At 35.5% G+C, this 21,717-nt stretch overlaps 2 protein-coding genes across 7 annotated transcripts; one reads left to right on the top strand and one right to left on the bottom strand.

Annotated features, from left to right (window-relative positions):
- The first annotated feature begins 1,410 nt into the window (after positions 1-1,410).
- On the top strand, positions 1,411-10,070 carry LOC145611346 (ABC transporter G family member 32-like). Its single transcript, XM_081666664.1, has 24 exons — positions 1,411-1,920; positions 3,022-3,142; positions 3,243-3,331; positions 3,423-3,507; positions 3,873-4,032; positions 4,127-4,203; positions 4,302-4,355; positions 4,583-4,673; positions 4,769-5,070; positions 5,147-5,428; positions 5,551-5,867; positions 5,968-6,128; positions 6,209-6,312; positions 6,414-6,564; positions 6,719-6,841; positions 6,932-7,023; positions 7,126-7,458; positions 7,646-7,936; positions 8,031-8,114; positions 8,198-8,331; positions 8,419-8,646; positions 8,750-8,921; positions 9,012-9,266; positions 9,637-10,070. Exons 1-24 carry the CDS (start codon positions 1,643-1,645, stop codon positions 9,907-9,909), a joined length of 4,257 nt encoding a protein of 1,418 aa, XP_081522790.1. The 5' UTR covers positions 1,411-1,642; the 3' UTR covers positions 9,910-10,070.
- Positions 10,071-10,830: 760 nt separating this feature from the next.
- On the bottom strand, positions 10,831-20,534 carry LOC145610348 (transcriptional corepressor LEUNIG-like). Of its 6 annotated transcripts, none has more exons than XM_081665684.1 (18): positions 20,284-20,534; positions 19,683-19,780; positions 19,474-19,583; positions 17,794-18,120; positions 17,601-17,689; positions 17,427-17,511; positions 17,193-17,277; positions 16,364-16,419; positions 15,490-15,792; positions 15,263-15,415; positions 14,297-14,542; positions 13,893-14,007; positions 13,701-13,810; positions 13,428-13,577; positions 12,743-12,898; positions 12,542-12,658; positions 12,125-12,334; positions 10,831-11,250 (listed from the first exon to the last, which is right to left on the bottom strand). In XM_081665684.1, exons 1-18 carry the CDS (start codon positions 20,322-20,324, stop codon positions 11,110-11,112), a joined length of 2,592 nt encoding a protein of 863 aa, XP_081521810.1. In that variant the 5' UTR covers positions 20,325-20,534; the 3' UTR covers positions 10,831-11,109. The 6 variants fall into 6 exon arrangements, with proteins under 6 accessions (XP_081521810.1, XP_081521809.1, XP_081521811.1 ...); XM_081665683.1 differs by having other exon boundaries at positions 14,297-14,545; XM_081665685.1 differs by having other exon boundaries at positions 14,297-14,545; positions 15,610-15,792; positions 19,683-19,795.
- Positions 20,535-21,717: the final 1,183 nt, after the last annotated feature.

Here is a 21,717-nt window from a genome sequence, read left to right on the forward strand (position 1 = left end):
CACCATTATTCCATGTTCATAAACAAAGCCAAAGAAGGAAACTGACATATAGCTTTATCATCTGACCTCAGCAAGGTTGTTTGCTGCTATAACCCCTTTACTCTTTTTAACCTAAAAACCAGCCAATAACGGTTGCAGAATCATCATGATTTTCATTTCTCATTTTCACCATCTTCCCAACCGTCACAACTCATACTTCAACCATTGCATTTAAGTCTTTTATCTTACTCCTTTTTTGTACCTTCTTTTGGTAGCGTTTAACTGATTATCTTTGGCCCCGTAATGAGCGCACACATGAGTACATGACACATAGCATCTATTATTCACGCGCCTAAAATGGATCATCATACATTCGTAAGTACTTTCTTCGTTACTGAAAGATTTGTTTAGTTGATTTATTTATGATAATGATATAGTTAAGATTTGTAAAATTAGAGAAAAAGAATGGACCTACCTTCGCCATCCTCAACTATTGGTTTACTCACAAGTCACAACAGCTATTTAATGTGGCCCCCTTTATTTACCACTAGAATTCGTGGAGAATGTGTAGGGAAGACTGAGGGGAAATATCACCAAATTATCAAAACTGAACTAACAAAGCAACTACGAGTAGACGAGTATTTATTAATTAAGGACATTAAGTAACATCTCACATTCAAAGTGTGTATAGGGTGATGATTCATGCATGATGCATAAAATCAAACACACTAAACGCATTTTATAAAATTAAACATGGATTAATCAGTTGATTAACGATTCGTTTCTAACAATGTATCATATCATGTGAGGCTAGAGTAGTTGGGTAGTACTCTAACTTAAAAGCGTGTGTAAGGCCAGGATGTAATCTCACCAAACTCATTCTAGAAAAGATTGGAAAAATAATTCAACTAAATTGTATTAGAAGGGTTGTAAGTCTTGTAACATATTCCTATAAATAATCAAATGATCAAACAATCTAACACTAATCAACATAGTTTAACAATTATCATCACATCATTACATTACTTGTATAGTTGTATCTAACCCTTAAAATTACATACTACATCCGTTAACTATTATCTGCAACTTTAAATATTAACGAAGGTAGTATAACAACATTGTCTTTATTTATTTATTTATTATTTTTTCGACCTTAAATATTATCTACAATATCACAAACTGTATCAATTATTACACCAGCCAGAAGGATAACATGGGCATGATATAAACAACGGGTGTACAAATTGACACAAATTAAATCACACACAAAAACAATAGTAAAGTCATAATAATAACAAGAGAGAGAAAAATATTGAAAGAGATGGAGAAAGATAGAAAGAAAGTTGGAAGTAAGAAATTTATTGCATGGCCAAAAAATCCAACTACCAAGACAGTACTACTACACTACACCACTACTACTATTTCAGAAATTACACCTTTAAAAATAAAATGAAATAAATACTTCTCTTTACAATGGCAGCTACTCAACTCCTTCCATTTATTCATCCTCCTTTCACCTCAATCTAACCCACATTCACATTCACATTCACATTCACATTTTCTCTCCCTTCCTTCTTTTTTAAAAAGACGGAAGGGTACAGTCTTGAGAGAAGACGTACCTAATTTCTAATTTGTAACGTGTGTTTGATCTTTTATAGTAATAATGTGGAATTCGGGGGCGGAGAATGTGTTTGCGAGATCGGAGTCGTTTAGAGAAGAAGGAGAGGATGAAGAGGCGTTAAGATGGGCGGCACTTCAGAGACTTCCGACGTACACAAGGGTACGTCGTGGAATATTCCGGAATGTTCTAGGTGATACCAAGGAGATCCATGTTGGTAAGCTTGAAGCTGATGAACGTAAGATTGTTTTGGATCGTCTTTTTAGCTCTGTTGAGAATGATCCTAAGTTGTTCTTCGATCGAATGCGCCGCCGTTTTCAAGCGTAATTTTTTTTACTCTTATCGGTTTCATAATAATTGCTTCATTTGTCTTTTCACGGTCTTTAAATGAAATGAGTGTTTTTTTTTTCCAATTAGGTACTTGTTTTGTAACGATGAATATTATAAAAAGTTGATGTTTTTAATTTAGGTATTGAAATGAATCTAACACGATATTATTACGTGATAATGTTGTTCTTTCAATTTATATGCAGTGAAAAAATGTGGTAATTAATTAAATAAATAAACGGGGGAGTATTTTTTAATATACCTATACAACAAATCTAACACATTATCATGTGATAATGTTTTAAATACTATGTACATATTAGTGTTGCAGAAGAATTGTAAAGAATTTCGAATTTGAGGAAAAAAAAAATGGATAAACATAGTAATTGATTTTGATTTTGGAGATTTATTTAGTACCATTGCATGTGATATTATTAATTTCGGAAATTATATATTTTTTTGGTCTATATAATGAGTTCGTGAAAAATTGTTGAAAATGTAATTGAATTATTGAACAGAAATGTAAGCATGATTTTTGTTTGTTTTATATTTTGGAAGCATGAATTGCTTGAGGAAAGAGGGTTGTAGGTACTTTAGCTAGAGAGGTGGTTAGCTTTTTGTATTTACTGCTAAAATGAATACTTCAATCTAGCTAGTGGTTAGAAATTTTTTGGACAAATAATAATAGAGGACAGAGAAATTGGAGATGTTTTTTTTTTTTTTTTTTTTTTTTTTTTTTTTTTGGTAAATACCAACAATTACAATAATTACTGCTCACAGAGTAATTAGTTGAGAAGAAAATAAATTTACATAATTTTTTAGAGTCAATACTCCGAATTCATCAATTATGTTACCAGAGGATTCGCGATTAGTGTTAAAATGAAGGTAGTAATGCTATATGTCTAATGATAAAAAAGGAAATTAATCGTATGTTATTCATTTTATTAATTTGACTATAACGATTTGTTATAACATGAATGTATAGTAAAGTTTTACTGAAGATATGTAGACTATAGTGAGATTTAGATGCCATAGTATAGTAATGAAAAGCTCTAATAAGCTAGTGTTTTGAATCGTTTAAATTTTTCGTGTTACAGGGTAGATTTGGAATTTCCGAAGGTAGAAGTTCGCTTTCTGAACTTGACAGTAGAGTCATATGTTCATCTAGGAAGCAGGGCGTTGCCAACAATTCCAAATTTCATTTTCAACATGTCTGAGGTGAAAACAAACTATGATTAACATTCCTGATATTAACTATGTTTCTAATTATCTATCAATCAATGTCTTAATCACGGAATTATTTGTCACATTGTCGAAGGCTCTCTTAAGGAAGTTACATATGTTCCCGGGCAAGAGGAAAAAAATTACCATATTGGATGATATAAGTGGAATAATCAGACCTTCCAGGTGCTTAAACTATAACTTTCATTGTTTTTCTTAAGTTTTTTGTTTAATGTTTTACATATAGTTGACTGATGATAACATATAAACATTGTAGGTTGACCTTGCTATTAGGCCCTCCTAGTTCTGGGAAGACCTCTTTGCTGTTAGCTCTTGCAGGACGCCTTCCACCTGGATTGCAGGTACCAAAGATTCTAATTCGATTAGTTTAAGAATGATTATGATATCATTATATAATATAAGCTCCGTCTAAATCATATATTGAAGGTCCAATATGGTCTTTTGAAAGTTGGACGACTTTAACTTTGACCACTCATTATTGATTAAGCTTTCCAACTACGGAGTACTTCCTCTGTGTCAAATTGGTTTACTTTACGGAGTATTATTTATGTAAATCCTTTGTCCAACTTAATGTCTACTTTGGGATTTATGTCCAACTTAATTGGAAGAGGGGACACTATTTTGTTTAGTGCAATTTGGATGAGATGCATGCAAAATGGTTGTGGTAGTATGACCTCCTAGCTAATATCTCTTTAGTAATTGAAAGATGTCAGGGAGAATCACATATAATGGGCATGATCTCCGAGAGTTCGTTCCTCAGAGGACATCAGCATATGTAAGCCAACAGGATTGCCATATAGCAGAGATGACTGTTAGGGAAACTCTAGCATTTGCTGCACGCTGTCAAGGTGTTGGAAGCAAGTACGGTAAGCTAGTTCTACCTTGCTTTCTTTTTATTTTGACACGATAGTTGGATATTGCTTCCTGATGATGTAGTATATTGTATAACCATTATGACAGATATGCTTCTGGAGCTTGCGAGAAGAGAGAAGCAATCTAGACTAAAACCTGAAGAAGACCTTGACATATTTATCAAGGTTAATGCAGTCTCTTATTCTGTATTGTAGTCCTTGCTTGCGAGTTTGTTTCTTTGAAGTCACTACCCTCAATAATGTAGTATATATAACTGGTGCAGGCTATGTCTTTGGATGGAAAAGATACAAGCCTTCTTGTGGATTATATACTAAAGGTATTGTACTAATTTTGCGTGATGCATTGCATCAGTATTAAGACAATGTAAATATTTATATCTTTGGCAGATAATCGAATTGATTAGATTGAGAACCAATCTGTTTTCAAAAATGTTTCCCTTGTTTTCTAAAAGTGACCTTAAGCTTAACTTTGATGCTTTCCTTGTAACACCAACAAGATATTTCTTTCTTTTTGTGATAAAGCACTAAAACTATTTATACAAAGATTTTAGGTTTAGATATATGTGCGGACACTCTTGTTGGTGATGAGATGATCAAGGGGATTTCTGGTGGCCAAAAGAAGCGGCTCACAACAGGTTTTTAACTATGATATTGTATCTTCTCATTGATGGCAAGTGCCTGCTGGATATTGTATCCTTTTTGCTGATGTAGAGGTCTCTTTGCTTTATAGGTGAATTATTAGCAGGACAATCTCGAGTGTTGTTTATGGACGAGATATCAAATGGACTGGATAGCTCAACTACTTACCAGATTATTAAGTATCTCAAACATTCAACCAGTGCACTTGATGGGACCACAGTGATCTCTCTCCTTCAGCCTGCTCCAGAAACCTTTGAGCTGTTTGATGACGTTATACTGTTAAGTGAAGGTCAGATTGTTTATCAAGGACCACGCGATTCTGTTCTTGATTTCTTCGCATCCATGGGATTTAATTGTCCTGAGAGGAAGAATGTTGCAGATTTCCTGCAAGAGGTAGAGTTCCTTAGCTTAAATTAATTATTCTAGGCTCCTACCTGAATGTGTTACTTATTACAAACTTTGTTCACAGGTCACATCAAAGAAGGACCAACAGCAGTATTGGTCTGATCTTTCTCGCGCATATCAATATGTTCCTGTAGAAAAATTTGCACAAGCATTCCGTTTTTTCTCTGTGGGGAGTAATCTGTGCCGGGATCTATTTACACCTTATAATAAGTGGAATAGTCATCCTGCAGCTTTATCAACTTCTCCATATGGTGTCAAGAAATGGGAACTTCTTAAGATCGGATATTCATGGCAGAAGCTCCTAATGAAAAGGAACTCTTTCATCTATGTCTTTAAGTTTATACAGGTAAGATAGCTATGAATTTCATTGTATTCTTTCAGAGGCCAACAAGGTTTCTGTCATTTGTTGCTTCTAACTTCATAGTAAACTACTCTATTCTAATTTTTTCATCCCATGCACTTTTGCAGCTGCTTTTTGTTGCTACCATTACAATGACAGTATTCTTCCGAACAAAGATGCACCATAATACAGTTGATGATGGAGGCCTCTATCTTGGTGCACTCTACTTCTCCATGGTTATAATTCTTTTCAATGGATTTACCGAGGTCTCCATGCTAGTGATGAAACTTCCAGTCCTCTATAAGCATAGAGACTTGCACTTCTACCCTTGTTGGGTTTATTCTATCCCTTCTTGGCTCTTGAGCATTCCAACTTCACTAATTGAATCCGGTGTTTGGGTGATCGTCACATATTTTGTGATTGGCTATGAGCCCAACATTATAAGGTAATCTATGCTTAAAAGCGGATTCATCTATTCTGTCTGGATCCTTAGAGTTTCATGCATGAACACTTATTGACTGACTATTCCTTTTTCTTCTTTTCAGATTCCTTAAGCAGTTCTTGATTTACTTTCTCCTGCATCAGATGTCTTTGGGACTTTTCCGTGTGATGGGATCCTTAGGTCGAAGTATGATTGTGGCCAACACATTTGGATCCTTTGCCATGTTGGTTGTGATGGGTCTAGGTGGATACATCATTTCAAGAGGTAAAAATAAGTACTTTACAGGTACCTCTATATATAGACTTCCAAGATCCAACCTTGACGTAAATTGTTGATTTGCACAGATAGCATCCCTCGTTGGTGGGTCTGGGGTTTCTGGGTTTCTCCCCTCATGTACTGTCAAAATGCAGTTTCTGTGAATGAGTTCAGTGGTCATTCCTGGGATAAGGTAATCATCTCTTTTATTATTTGTTGTAGCCCAAGGTATATAATATTTAAAAGGTTCTAACTGTTGTGCTTTTTTTTTTTTGTTTTTTTGGTTTGTTCAAGCTTGTTGGGAATATGAGACTTGGTGAAGCAGTACTGAAATCAAGGAGTTTGTTCACAGAAAGCTACTGGTATTGGATTGGAGTAGGTGTAATGGTTGCATATACAGTCTTATTCAACGTTATGTTCACATTCAACCTTAATTACCTTCATCGTAAGCACACATCTGCTATAATTTTTGTAGAAGTCTATCCTAGTTAGAATACTGCCCTGTCTTCCGTCTTCAGTTCAAACTTACGGAGCTGTAGATAATGAGCCATGCATTGAGACAACTATACTAATCACATTATGTTTTACTAATCAATCAGCCCTTGGAAAGAGACAAGCTGTAATTTCTAATTCCGAATTCATAGAGAGGGAAAGGAAGAAGAGGGGTGAAACTGTGGTCATCCAGTTGAGAGAATTCTTGCAGCATTCAGGCTCATTAAATGGTTTGTAACTTTACATATATGTTTCATTCTTTCTTAATTTTATGTGTTAGAAATTTATTTTCTCTTCTGTTTGTGATCTTACGAACAAAGGAAAACCATGTACACAAAGGGGGATGGTTCTACCATTTCAACCACTGTCAATGTCATTCAATAACGTCAATTACTACGTGGATGTTCCTTTGGTAAGTACAAAATAAGGCCCAAATTTCTCTTCAATTAGCAATTAGATTTCAGAATGCATTTGGTTCAGTAATAATTTTTAATAATCCCATCTGCTAAAACAGGAGATGAAACAACAAGGCGTATCAGAGGACAGACTACAGTTGCTGGTTGATGTCACTGGGTCTTTCAGGCCTGGTGTTCTCACTGCATTGGTGGGTGTCAGTGGTGCTGGTAAAACAACTCTTATGGATGTATTAGCTGGTAGAAAAACCGGCGGATACATAGAAGGAAGTATATTCATATCGGGTCATCCCAAAAAACAAGAAACATTTGCAAGAGTATCTGGTTACTGTGAGCAGAATGATATTCATTCTCCATGCTTAACAGTTTTGGAATCACTTCTGTTTTCTGCTTGGCTACGTTTATCACCTGAAGTTGACTTGCAGACTCAAAAGGTATCTGTCACCTGTGTTTTCTCCCATTTGAATTTTCTAGACTACTAATAACTCAGGCTGCTGTCTTGCTTCCATTGTATTAAAATTGTATTAGTGGGTCTTTATGAATTAATATCTCTTCACCAAGATCTTTATTGGGCATTTTTGTTGTTGTTATCGAATAATTGTTTCTGGCGTACTTTTTCAGGCTTTTGTAAATGAAGTTATGGAACTTGTGGAACTCACATCCCTGAGTGGAGCATTGATTGGTCTACCTGCAGTTGATGGTTTGTCAACGGAACAAAGGAAGAGGTTAACAATTGCCGTTGAATTGGTTGCTAATCCGTCAATTATTTTCATGGATGAGCCAACAACCGGATTGGATGCAAGGTCTGCAGCCATTGTGATGAGAACTGTGAGGAACATCGTAAACACTGGTCGAACAATTGTCTGCACAATCCATCAGCCAAGCATAGACATTTTTGAATCATTCGATGAGGTACTTTTTCTCTCTTGGAAGTTAAAACTGTCCTCATTTCTGAAGCATAATTGATAGTAATGTGTGTTTACACCAATATTTGTATCCATGGCAGCTTTTATTTATGAAGCGCGGGGGGCAAGTCATCTATGCTGGCCCACTCGGACCAAGATCTTGCAAACTTATTGATTATTTTGAGGTTAGTGAAGTTTCAAACATAGTTATAAATCGGTTACTTTTGTTAAAATGTTATCTTATCCTTACTGTTTCGTAAATTTATAGTCAGTGGAAGGGGTGCAGAAGATCAAGCCTGGTTATAACCCCGCAGCATGGATGCTTGATGTTACTTCAATGGCAGAAGAAGCACGCCTTGATGTAGATTTTGCAGAGATCTACAAAAGTTCGCGGCTATTTCAGTATGTGCAGCTTTTATTTTTTATTTTAGCTTGATTTTTCATCATTAGTTTAACTCTTGCCTAACAGGCCGCCTTCTTTTGGCTCAGGTATAACAAAGAGTTGGTTGATCGTCTCAGCAAACCACCTAGTAACTCTAAAGATATATCTTTTCCAACCAAATATTCTCGATCATTCTTTGATCAGTTCCTGACGTGTCTTTGGAAGCAAAATCTATCTTATTGGCGGAATCCTCAGTACACAGCAGTTCGTTTCTTCTACACCATTATCATCTCACTGATGCTTGGATCAATATGTTGGAGATTTGGCTCTAAAAAGTATACTAGTTGGACTTTCACTTTTGTTTATCAACAATATCTAAATGCTTTATGGCAAAAGATAAAGTACTTCTGCTAACACTACTTGTTGAAAATTTTGAAGGGAAACTCAGCAGGACATTACAAATGCAATGGGATCGCTATATGCAGCAGTACTCTTCCTCGGAATTACAAATGGAACAGCAGTTCAGCCTGTTGTTTCCGTTGAAAGATTTGTTTCCTACAGAGAGAGAGCTGCAGGGCTGTATTCAGCTTTACCGTTTGCATTTGCACAGGTATTTCTTACTACTATCTCTGATTTATCCTTTTTTTTCTTGGAAATATATTCTAATGCTGAATTTTTGCCTCCTATGTCGATTGTGCAGGTAGCAATAGAGTTTCCTTATGTTTTTGTGCAGACAGTCATTTATGCAGCAGTTTTCTACGCCATGGCTGCATTTGAATGGACAGCTTTAAAGTTTATTTGGTATATGTTCTTCGCGTTCTTCACTGTACTATACTTCACCTTTTTCGGAATGATGACCACTGCTATAACACCCAATCACAATGTCGCCGCCATAATAGCTGCTCCATTCTATATGCTATGGAACCTCTTCAGTGGCCTTATGATCCCTTACAAGGTACAGTGCACTAAAATCAAAATCTCTAGTCTTGTACTAATGGGAATTGTGTCCTCGGATATGTTCCTTTATGAAAATGGAAACTCTGTCTTCTAAAAGGTCTAAGATTTAAACAACATTTTATTTTTTTAAAAAAGGCATATACACCCGATTTAAGGTTGACTCGTGCCCCTATTTATATTTTACAGTAACTCTTTATGGGGTAAAAATTTCTATATATTGTTAAGTGTAGTGAATAAGACTCTTTTATTGGTGTGGTATTAGATGTGTAGCATTACCCTTATTAAGCACCAATATTTCATGTTTTTTTTATAGGATACTATTACCTGTATTTTTAAGGGTGACTAACTTAAAATCTTTTCAACATCAGAGAATTCCTGTATGGTGGAGGTGGTATTACTGGCTCAACCCGGTGGCCTGGAGTCTTTACGGTCTTCTTACCTCACAGTACGGTGATGATAACACGCTGGTGAAGTTATCAGACGGGATTCGTACGGTACCTATTAGCCAATTGCTGAGAGATGGTTTAGGGTTCAGGAATGATTTTGTGGGCATTGCTGGTATCTTGGTAGCCAGTTTCTGTTTGTTTTTTGCAGTCATTTTCGCTTATGCTATAAAATCATTCAATTTCCAGAAAAGGTGATAGAACACTCTACAATCAGCTCTTAAAGAGACATGTAATGAGTTATCTGTATAGCAAATCTACATACATATAGGCCATTGATTTTATACTTTGGGACATATTGATTACAATTTGTTTTGCAATGCTAGAAGGAAATAAATATGCATTTCAGACCCATCCAACATCAGTAATAATAAAAAGTTTTTTAAATACTAATAAACATTGCCAATTTCCTTCCATACATGTTTTCAACTCTTCCAGAATTACTATACTTCGAGAATGGGGAAAATCCGAAAGGCAAGAATATTGCACCCCTCAAAGTGCCCTTGGCGGGATTCGAACCTGTGACATGAATGGTATTAAACAACAAATTCAACCCCTTACCGTAGACTAGCTTGGTAAATATTGTACACGTACATCGTGCAATGGGGTGAATTTTTTTTTTTAGTTAAATAAAATAATTGTTCTATTTAGGCTATTAGACCGGAATCTTTCACAAGTCAACTCAGCCGAGTTTGTAGGCTAATCACTTTGAGAGATGGGGGGAGGGTATGCAATGGAGTGAAATTGAACAAGCAAGAAAAGAGATTTTACAAAGCATTAATTTAGACTTCAACCTAATTTCCTCCATTGTGACTTTGTGAGTACCTATCATTCACTGTTCTGTTCCCCAACTATTGCACCTGGGGGGGATTCAAGTATCCAAATGCACATTTTCGACATTGTATTCTTTAATTTTATGTAAATATTATACAAGTTGATATTATTAAAGTATGTATCAAGATACCGTTCAAAAAAAAATAAAAATGTATCAAGATAAATATAACAAAATCTCGCATCACAATATTTTTTTTAATGTATAAACCACAAAAGAGGAAGCAATTCTTTAAAACTAATCCACAGCAATCTACAATTTAGGAAAATTAGATCATATCCTGCAACTCAGTATAACAAGTTATTTCGTTTTATAGAAAAGAAAAGGACAGCTTGTTTAGTATCATCATACAACTGCTGAGTTAGCACTAGAAGAAAAAACAAATACAAGCATGTTCTATCCAAAATCCTATTCACTAAGCAAAAGACAATTCGATTCTAAGTATAGGAATATAAACATGATTTCTATTGTTAATTTCAAACACGTTCCAGGAACAAGTTTCTAAAAACAAAGTCGGTCTAGTCTCTGTAAAATATCGGGTCTTCCAAAAAAACATGTGAGCCCAATCACTTCCAGAGCTTTACACACTTGTCATGACTAGCAGAAGCAACCAAGCCTGAGACGGATGTAGCCAATGAAGTAACCTGTCCTTCGTGCGCTACCAATGTCATCGTCTTGTTCTCCGCCATATTCCAGAGTTCCAAGTTCTGGCAAGAATAAAAGTTGTGAATTTAAATACAGTTAAAAAGTTGAAGCCTCTTAACTAGATTAAAAGGCATTATGGCTCCCGGGCTCCGTTTGTTTTGACACAACATTTTTCAAGAAAATGACTTTCACATTTTCCATTGTTTGGTTAGTAAATGATGAAAAACAATATCCCCAAAGGTAGAAAATAATTCTCCCAAGAGAGGAAAATGTTTTCCTTTTGAAATGTAAGTATGCCACATTTTCCTCCCTACTCCTTAATCTCGTCGCTCTCCTCTCATCCATCTTCTACCTTCCACTTTTATTTCCCCTTTCTTCTACGATATTTCTTGTAAGGATACAAACAAAAGAAAACTTTTTTTACAATTGTGTTTTCCTTTGAAATTTATTTCAATGGAGAATCAAAAAATTACTCTCTTAAAACAAACGAAGCCTATATCTGATATTCTAAGGAAAGATTCTTACTAAAGATTACAAAGGGTACTTTCCAAGTGCAGAATGAAAGTTTTAGCTGGAATTTTAAATTTTATGCTAAGACGCCACAAGGCCAATATAGTCTTCCCCCCACCCCACCCTCTTCTTTTTCTCCCTCCAGCTGATATAATTGCAAAATTCTACTGTCAAATCTTGATGTATAAGATGCCTAAATTTGTGGTTCTTAATGCCCATGCAACACTATGGCATAGAATAAAGTGGTAAAATTACGTGGTGATTGTTTTATCATAACAAAGGCTGAAATGTTGACACTTCTAATAAATAATTACTCCATGGAAAGTATAGAAATGTTAAATGTAGGATAGACATGGAAATCCATGGATAAAAAAATAAATAAATTAAAAAATTAAAAAAGAGAGAGAGAGAGAGATAGAAACTTGCCTGGTAACACCCTATTATCAAAAGAGAAGAATAAACAGGGTGAAAAACACAGGTGTTGAATTTGTTGCCAGTGCCGGTCAGCTCGTGCACACATCGCCATTTGCTGCTGCCAGAACCAACACTCCAAACTCTGATCATATCCTCACTAACACATGCAAGAAGTTCACCAGAAGGATCCCAGCAGGCTGAATGAAATTTTTGAGAGTGACCCTGATACAGAATAAATTCAGGCAATCAGATTACGGATATTATTGCTTCTATAATCTTAAGTTCCATATTAAAATTGTTACCTTAAAATCTTACATACTACGAAGTACTATACTAGCAAGATCAAATGAGCCACAGTAACATCAGCAAATTATGCTCAGAATACAAGCCAAACCAATACAACTAAATACTAGTGAGAAGAATCATCACCTGTAGTTGCTCTACGACTCTGTATGAGTCCATATCAATTATGTTGACAACCAGCTCTGACACAGCAGCAAGCAACTTGCCAGTACGAGGCTGATATCTGACCTGAACTGTTCCACCCTGAAACATTGAAAGCAAATTAATAATTCAATAAACTCATGTGACACAAAAGTATAGAATATGGAGTTATGTCACACTTCATACCTCTATAACCTTAGGACAACTACCATTGTTGATACTCCAAACTCGAATCTCCCCATTTGAATCATTAGAGATCATTAGATCTTCTTTGGTAGGATGGAAGTCTAACGACATAACAGAGGTAGAGTGACCAGTGAAATTCCGTAGCGAATAGCCAGTCTGAAAGAAGAGATGTTTAAAAGTCACATGAGAAACTTAAAAAATCAAACTTCAATAGTGACAGCTATCTAATAAACCAACTATAAAAATTTCCCGCGTCATGATTCAAATAGTAGCAACACTTTCCTAAAAAGAGATAGAGATAAGATGACAAGAAATAAGGAGAACATTTGCCCCCTATTAAAATATTAAATTTTAGAAGAGATGAAAATAGAGATCTTTTAGGCTTGCTGCCAAACTTCATTGTAACTATTGGTAAAGTGGGTGGGAAATTAGCCAAAAAGAATTTATTTAGTGCCCTAGTACAGAAGCAGAACTAAGCTTGAACACGCCTATTCCACCTATCTGCATTAAATCCATGCATAATTTGCAACTTTGCAGAAACAAGAACTTTAAATTATAATGCATCAATGCAAACTGCAAAAATAAAGATGATGACAGGAGATTTACTGTCCTAGATGTAGTTGAAAATATTACAACTACTAAGCATCAAGAGAGGCCATAAGAAGTAGAGCATGTGTATACTAACATTATCAATATCCCAGACCCTGACAGTTCTGTCAAAAGATGATGTTGCCAGCCGTGACTTTGTTGGACTAAATCGAACATCTGTTATCATATGAGTATGTTCCTCAAGAGTGGACTTTGGTTTTTGAGTATCAGCGAACCACAACACAGCCTGCACAAGGTTTCAATTTACAATGTTCAACACTCCAAAGTCTATAATGGACCTGACATAAAAAGTGTGTATATATATATATACATATAAAGAGGGGGGATGGGGGGATTCCCAAGCAATAACCTTTTTATCATGGCCACCAGTGGCAAGCAGCTTTCCATCTGGGGAGAAGTGACAACAATTGACTTTGCTCGTACTGGCTTGAATAAGGGCCAGTTCCTTGAATACATAACCTATAATAGTGGAAGATATGTTACTTGTACTCACTGGATGCACCTTTAATGCATGGAAAAATTGCTTATGAAAAACAAGTACCTTTGCTGACTTCCATACCACGACCCATATCCCTTGGATCTACCTCTTCATGGGACAAGAATGACTCGACATTATCATCCAAAGTTGCTTCATCACCAAAGCGGTTCATTTCAGCCTGCAATTCCACCACAACATTTCATATATCACATCCAAAAGACATCCACAACATAAGCTCAATATTCTCACCAAATAAAACCCAAACCTCCACTACTTCCATCACAAGTTCAATATAAGAATCATATAAAATCCTAGTCAAACTTGTTTACCAAGCAAAACTTTCAAGATTCAACTAACAAGGTCAAGTTGCCATATCTAAACCACTTTCAATTGCCTACCAGTGATCTTAACAGCTCCTTCTTCCAATCTAATTCTTGTAATTTTGACAAGAAATAGAAGCTGCTTACCATTTGATTTGGGGCTGATGTGAGTGTACCCACACTATCAGAGCCAAACACAAGAGAAGGCTTCGAGGAACAACCATTATGAGGTAAATTTGGCATGGACATGACATCCCCTGGTGTGTGCGTTGATGGTGTAGAAGGTGCTGAACCGGGGGAAGGGCCTGCAGTATTTGCAGTACCTGAGCTATTAGCAGGACCTGAAGAATTTGGCTGCTGCTTTCTCTTCCTCCCTATTTGACCTTTTGGTGCCTGCTAAAAAATTATTAATATAAAAAATAAAAAATAAATAAAAAAAAATAAAAACACTTAGATAATGGAAGAGAGTAGGGGTACCAATGCCCTATGAAAGCATCAATAAGGTAGGTCTGAGAATAGAATAAAATTAAATAAAATTGTAATTGCCATTAAAAAACTCAAGATCATGCTTGGAAAACATGTTTATCTGCTCTTGTAATATAATTGTCACTCTCAACTATGGCCATTCCAAACTAATCGTTACTCTTTGCCAGTCCACATCAGTCGGCTTGAAAATATTTTCTTTAAAAGGTAGAGTGCAGTGATTAAGATTTCAAACTCCTTACCCTATTTTAACTTTAATTTAGGAAAAATAGGTTAAGTTACATTCAAACCCAAACAATTAAGCAAGATAAGCAAAGCCAACAAGGCTACCCAATTTCAACTGCTCAATTAATAATTACGACTTTTCTAACAAGTTAAGATGAGTTCATATGAGTTCAGATAAGTTAATATAAGTTCAGATAAGTTAAGGTAGAATATAAGTGATTGCTCAGATAAATGAAGAGAATGCACCCTAATTTGTGATGCAGCACAGTTATCTAATGTTCAACAACAAGACAACTACATGAAGAATTTTTATAACATAGATTCTGCATAGCCTCTGAGCATCATTCATACACAACAATGAAATATTGTGTAGAAATCCAAACTTTGAAGCACAAAATTACAAACCTGATCGTTTCCTCGAAATGAATTAGGCATACTGGCATCCATTGTCATGCTGGCAGAGCCCATTTTATCAGGTTGGTTAGAAATCTGAGGTGACTGACTAGAGAGTGCATTTTGAGGATTTTGTTGTTGAGGTTGGTTGTTTGATTGCTGTTGCTGCAAAAAAAAATCATATGTTAATATAACACGCCAGGAACACAATGCAATAATGCATAACTTCAAGTATACACCTTCATTAGCATATCAGAGTCCCCTCGAGGCAAAACTGGACAACCAGCTTGTGCTGGTGAACCAACGTTTGGGACTACTTCGCCTACGCTATTTAGCTGTCCATCTTTCCCAAGACTCACATTTCTGTTATTATTAAGAATCATTCTCCTTCTCGTCTCGAGATCCATGGATGATGGGGAAGCCAAGTTCTGTTGTGCTTGCATGAGAAGGTGTTGCTGCAGCTGAATATGCTGCATAGACTGAGGTGACTGATTCACAGATTTTTGCTGAGGAAGAACCCCAGGTCGCAGCGGATCAAAATTCTAAAATTCATAACATGGCATAAACCAAGTCAATAACAGCAGCCTACAACATGAAGCATAATATTTCAACTATTTACGGTAAGACTGAAACCTATAAATCACGAGAGGGACCTTTTACACAATAATATGAAATATAGCATATTAATAATGACCACATTGACCAGTGCATAAACAGATTCATCCTCGGAGTACCAAGTTAAAATCCTGTGGAGACATGGAAGAGAGGAAAAATCGCAGAAAAGAGTGCCACTGTTTATGAAACAAGAAAGTGCACACCAAGTCGTCCTAGGCTCCTAGCTAAGTTCAGTTATCAATGGCTGCTTTTTCCCCCCTCTGGAGTGATATCCTATGAATAATCCTGAAAGGCTATGTAAAACAAGCACAGTGGCTTCCAGTGGATGTGAGCTTACAGTCAGCTTGAAATTAAACACAAGAAGAGCCAATGACACATGTATTATTTGAATTTAAAGATTATACAGTATCACATTTCTAACTTTAAGAATACAAACGAGAACAAGTAACAGATCGATTGATTATTTAAGAAAGAGTGAAGAACATTAAGATGACTTACACCCATTGGGAGTGGCCACCCTTTTAATGTCAAATTGTTACCACCTTGATTTGATCCTGCAACATATGCATCTAACTATCATGATGAACCACAAAAGTAACAAAAATAAATCACTAAGCTAGTGAAATAAGAAAGAATAATACTCCCTAAGTCCCTCCAACCAAACATAAACTTCCACTTAGACTTGAAATTGGTAACCAGTTAATTATTTATATACTACAAGATTACTACTCCACAAAGCATATAAGTTACAATATAAGATATTATTTAAGCATTTTATACTTATTTTTATTTTTAGAAATTTGGCTTATATAAAAGAACAAAAAGAGTGGTAATTAATGTCTATCTTCATGATATCAAAAGGCAAAAGACACTCTATTCTGGGATGAAGTAGCTGATTGCCACAAGTAAATCAATTTTCATATATAAATTAGAGTGCGAATTTACTGTGGTATTCCAAAACGCTCATAGATCACAAATACAAATTTCTATCTCCTAAGAAACAATGACGGATCGAATCACAGATATGAAGCTTTAATTTTTCTTGTCATCAACAAGACAACAACCAAGCACATGACATTTAGTAATCTCAGGCTGAAAATGATCAATACAGAGGGATAAAGTTCTTGAAACAGCAGGTGCATATCAACTCACATATTCATGTAATTTATTGGAATATATTCATTCAAATTTCCCATAAAAAAAGTAACATAAATATTAAGACATACTGAGACATTAACCTCTAGACTCTTATACTTTAAGCTTTCTAAACAACTTACCAGGTTGCACAAGTGTCCTAAAAAAATTCTAAGCTTTCTAAACAACTTACCAGGAACACCCATCAAAGACCCATCTGGACCAGGAGGACCACCCACTCTAGCACTAATCATGGGATTCATCTCAGGTTTTATGTCCTGTATCAAACAGAGATAGTGTATGAGCACTATTAAATCGAGAAGACATTTTGGCAAGGCCATTCAGTCTCCGCAAAATAAAAAAAATATATATAAAAAGGCATGTCAGAACTCAAGAAGCCTTGATGATTATGAGAACTCATACATACTTGTATAGAATGGGGAAGTTGTGGGCTCCGACTATGATACTGCGGAAGATTCCCAGACATACTTCCAGGAGTCCCATGCATTTGCCTTAAGAAGTAGACACTCAATTCAATAGCTAATATAGCAGTACCAAGAAACCAATGAGATGATCAACAACAAAATTGAACATAATTTACCCTTGATGCTGGCCACCAATAGCAACTGATTTCAGCATTGACGCATGACTTGGATCCAGGAGCTGGCCTACATTATCCCCAAACCTTTGCTGAAAAAAAAGGGCCTCACTTACTGACTGAAGTTGGGAAAAAGAGAGACCTTCAAGAATTTCAGAGAAAGAAAAGGATATCACAAAGTTCACTATACAATTACCTTCATGTCATCTGATGCTTCTCTTTGAATTGGCAGCTTTAATTTATCCTCATACATCTTTGCAGCCATAGCACTAGCACTTCCAGGTTGTCTCATATGAGAATCAGAATTTGTAATTCCATTGGCATTGCCATTCATAAGTTGGCCTCCATCTCTCCGCGGTTGCTGCTGCTGATGCTGTTGCTGTTGATGATGCTGTTGTTGCTGTTGTTGTTGTTGCTGCTGCTGCTGCTGTTGTTGTGCCTGCCTTTGTAACATCATCTGCACATGCATCTGCTGTTGTGATTTTTGCAGTTGCTGCTGTTCCCTTGCTTTGGACATTTGAGTCTGTCATTTAGAAGCAAAGATAAAACATTAATCAACCTTCAAAATGGATGAATTAAAGCATACATAACCCATTACTATGAGGTGTAAGAATCCTTCTCACACCTTACTAACTCCTGTAATCCAGACATTGCCGCTTAGTTGCCTCTATGGACAAGGAAAATCTCCTAGTAGAAACTTGTTTTTCGTGATACATTATTGGTGAGTATCTAACACCCAATATTTGTACTACAAAATAAAATGCTTTGGCACTGTAGTTGTAAAAATCTAAAAGGAAATTGAAGAAACCATAGATTTATTTAAGAACCTTCAAGCTTACAAGAACATGCTACCACGTTCTAGCCATGGTCCATGAGATCAATGGTTCAGTTCTCAGCTTCTTATGTGGCCCAAAATGTAGTAGAGCAGTGTGTGCAAAGTTGTCCTTTCAAGTACATTTACCCTCCCACCACCACTCTAAGAAAACAAGCCTAGGCCTAGACTGCGTCCTAATCTCTTCCAGGGAGGAAAATAACATCATTGGGTATTGTCTTTCAGCGTTTATAAAATTGAAAGCTTATCGAACCCACCCCAGCAAGAGATCTATGGTTCTATTCTAGGGCCAGGTAATTTCCATATAATTCAAAGATATTGATTCTTTATGGACAATGAACGGTAGAAGGGAGCATTACAGTAAAACAGGGGCTCCTGGCCCCGGCTAGCTTCAATCTTATAGTTGGAATGAGTGAGACTCTAAGCAAATTTCATCCATCTTCAACAAAATTGAAAAGGATTCACTAGGGAGCAAGTTATAACCAATCCCTCTAGAAAGAGTTTTCTGACTCTATTTCTAGTTATTGAGGGCCCTGGAATGGAACTAAAGAGACTCTAAGTTCAGCGCAAAACTTTCTTCTAAGGAGCTAATCTGTTAATATCAGTGACAACCATTGAACTGCAGTACTTTTGGACGTTTAGGTTTTCCGTTTGGTCAAAATCCAAAAAAAAAAAAAAAAATCACTTACTGAGACACTGAGTACACTTATACGATAGCAAAATTCAAATCAGTGAAAAACAAATTTAAACTTTCAGATTAATTATTAGAAGGAAATATATAATACATCAAGGAGTCATGCCAATATCATTATACATCAAGGAGTCATGCCAATATCATTATGCAGCTCAACATACACAAATTTGTACACAACATAGCCCCTGATTGAAGTTCCGACAAATGAATTTTCACTAGAAACAAAGATAACGATAAACTCCCTGACCCCCTTCTAACTTAAATCCATGAAATCTAACAATATTACCCCCTACAGTTTGCAAAAGTGGATAAAAATAACCCTTTAACACAAGACGAGCTAAAAATCACACCTCAATATAAGAAGCAGCAGCATCTGAGTGTTTTTCATTAGTCCTTGCAATAAATATATCCCAAAATACCGACCACCACTCGAAGAGAAACCCGCCAGGAGCATCAATTGCTACAAAATCAAAAGAAGGAACACCAAGCCATAGAATAACAATTAAAAAGCGCGTATTTTAATATACAGTATATATAACTTTCTTGAAGCTTCACTTACCAACAGGGTCTGTAGATACTTTTCCCTCTTGCTGAAAAGCTTTAGCAGAAGCATGTAACTTCCTCTTTACAAAGTAATCATGTATATACACATCCAACCTGTCACCCAAGCAACTACCAAGTAATAAGACTCATCATACAACCAACAATGGAAACAAAAAAACAAATCATAACTTTTGTAAAAAAAAGCAATAAATTCTTAGAAACCCTAAATTTTAATTTAAAATCAATAGTACAATCCAAATTTGGTTTCATTTAATTGGGTTGTCTAATTCTGCAATAATACTCCGTATTATACCAGCCCCTAAAATAATAAGCCCTAATTTAAATTTACAATCACATATAAACAACCATTAGAAAATTCACAACAAAATTCAGATTGAATATCAGCAAATAAACACAAAACCTAACAAGAAATTCAATCAAAAGGCTTAATTTTAACCATACCCATTAACCCCAACTCAAAATTAATGAAAAATCAAGAGCTTAATTGACAAAAAATACCCAATAAAGATTCAATCTTTACCAATTAATACTACTTGGAACCAATAACCCAATAAATTGATGAGAAATAAAATTGAATTTCAGCATAAAAAACTTACATTTTATCGGCTTCCCAGTTAGTCTGCGATGACTGAGACATAGTTGAAAAGCTGAGAATCACCAAACTTCAATTTTTTTTTGCAGAAAAATGAAATTGAAGAGTAGAATTGTTTAGTTGAATACTAGAAAAAGGTTTAATAGCAAAGGCAAGCAGTATTGTTCTGCTTCTTAACACGGAAGGTTCTTCCTATTTGATTACACCTTATTTATAGGGATTAACAACCTCATTTCTTTTCGTTTTTTCTCCCCTTTTTCTTGGACTGAAATCGAGTTGACTTGCTCTGAATTTGCTTCTTATAATACTTTGATCGTCATTGGGACGGTTGTTTTAGAAGGTTATTTATGTAATTTAGTAATCAGCTAACCTATCCGGGCTATCCTTGATTAGGTTTCAATAATCACGGTTTTATTTATCCGGTATTTGCGAGGCAAACGCTTGAGAGTAGGAGGAGGTAAGGGACTCCACCCCCAAGCACTCTCACTTGGCAACGAACCTTAAACCTCTAGGATTTACGGCCTTGCTCGGTAATTGACTAACTTAATAGCGACACATAGATTTTAGGTTTTTTGTATGCAGTGTATATCCTTTTTCAATCTTGTGCAATGCACAAAGGTTAAGAATGATAGAAGTAGCCAATTAACATTAGAATGGACCAAGTCTAGTGATAAGGACAGTATTTGGTCTAGCTAATTGGTAAGCACCATGTAGGTCATTCCTCACTTGGCGGAACTTGAGGTAGGGATTTCGTTAACACCCCCCCCCCAATCTCTAGGGGAATCTTGGCCGTTAAATGGGTCAGGTTTACGTGTATGAGGTTATGGTTTGATACAATGGTTTTTAATATCGTGATATTAAAAAAAAATGGAAATACTATGAATGGGGATACACGTGATTTATTGATATTAATATCTAAAATTTCCTATTTTAAAATATTGATTTTATAGAAATGTTAATTATTGGAGTGAGTAGACACATGTATCACGAATGATAAAAAAAATATTTTAAAATACTGTAAATGTATTTTATTTTATTTTTTAGAAAATGAAAACATTATGAGTGGGGAGACACGTGGTATCAAATATCCAAATTTTCTATTTTACAAAAATTACTAGGGTTGGGTAGACACGTGGCACCATGATATCTAAAATTTCATGCTTTAAATCCTTAGTATAGAAGAAATGAAAATAATTGGAATGGATAGACCCTTGGCATCATGATAATTAAAATCTGCTACGAATACTTTATAATAAGTCTTTTGGCTCGTACAATGCAAGAATTGTTTATAGATTTATATAGTGTATTTTTTTTTAAAATAAATGTTTTTATTGGAAAAAAAACAAATAATTTAGAAAGGAGAAGAATGCGCAAAAATTTTATAATTTGTAGAGGAAATTAAGTTGGGAGACAGCAAACTAAACAATATTAATGCATG

Source organism: Chenopodium album, chromosome 24, assembly GCF_948465745.1.
Source record: "Chenopodium album chromosome 24, dcCheAlbu1.1, whole genome shotgun sequence".
NCBI lineage: Eukaryota > Viridiplantae > Streptophyta > Magnoliopsida > Caryophyllales > Amaranthaceae > Chenopodium > Chenopodium album.

Coding starts and splice junctions, on each gene's coding strand:
- LOC145611346 (XM_081666664.1), top strand. CDS start 1,643: ATGTGGAATTCGGGGGCGGAGAATGTGTTTGCGAGATCGGAGTCGTTT. Junction 4,204..4,301: donor ACCTTGACATATTTATCAAG/GTTAATGCAGTC, acceptor TAACTGGTGCAG/GCTATGTCTTTGGATGGAAA. Junction 7,024..7,125: donor ACTACGTGGATGTTCCTTTG/GTAAGTACAAAA, acceptor CTGCTAAAACAG/GAGATGAAACAACAAGGCGT.
- LOC145610348 (XM_081665680.1), bottom strand. CDS start 20,324: ATGTCTCAGTCATCGCAGACTAACTGGGAAGCCGATAAAAT. Junction 15,793..16,363: donor GGTGGCCACTCCCAATGGGT/GTAAGTCATCTT, acceptor TATGAATTTTAG/AATTTTGATCCGCTGCGACC. Junction 14,008..14,296: donor CATCAGCCCCAAATCAAATG/GTAAGCAGCTTC, acceptor GTGGAATTGCAG/GCTGAAATGAACCGCTTTGG.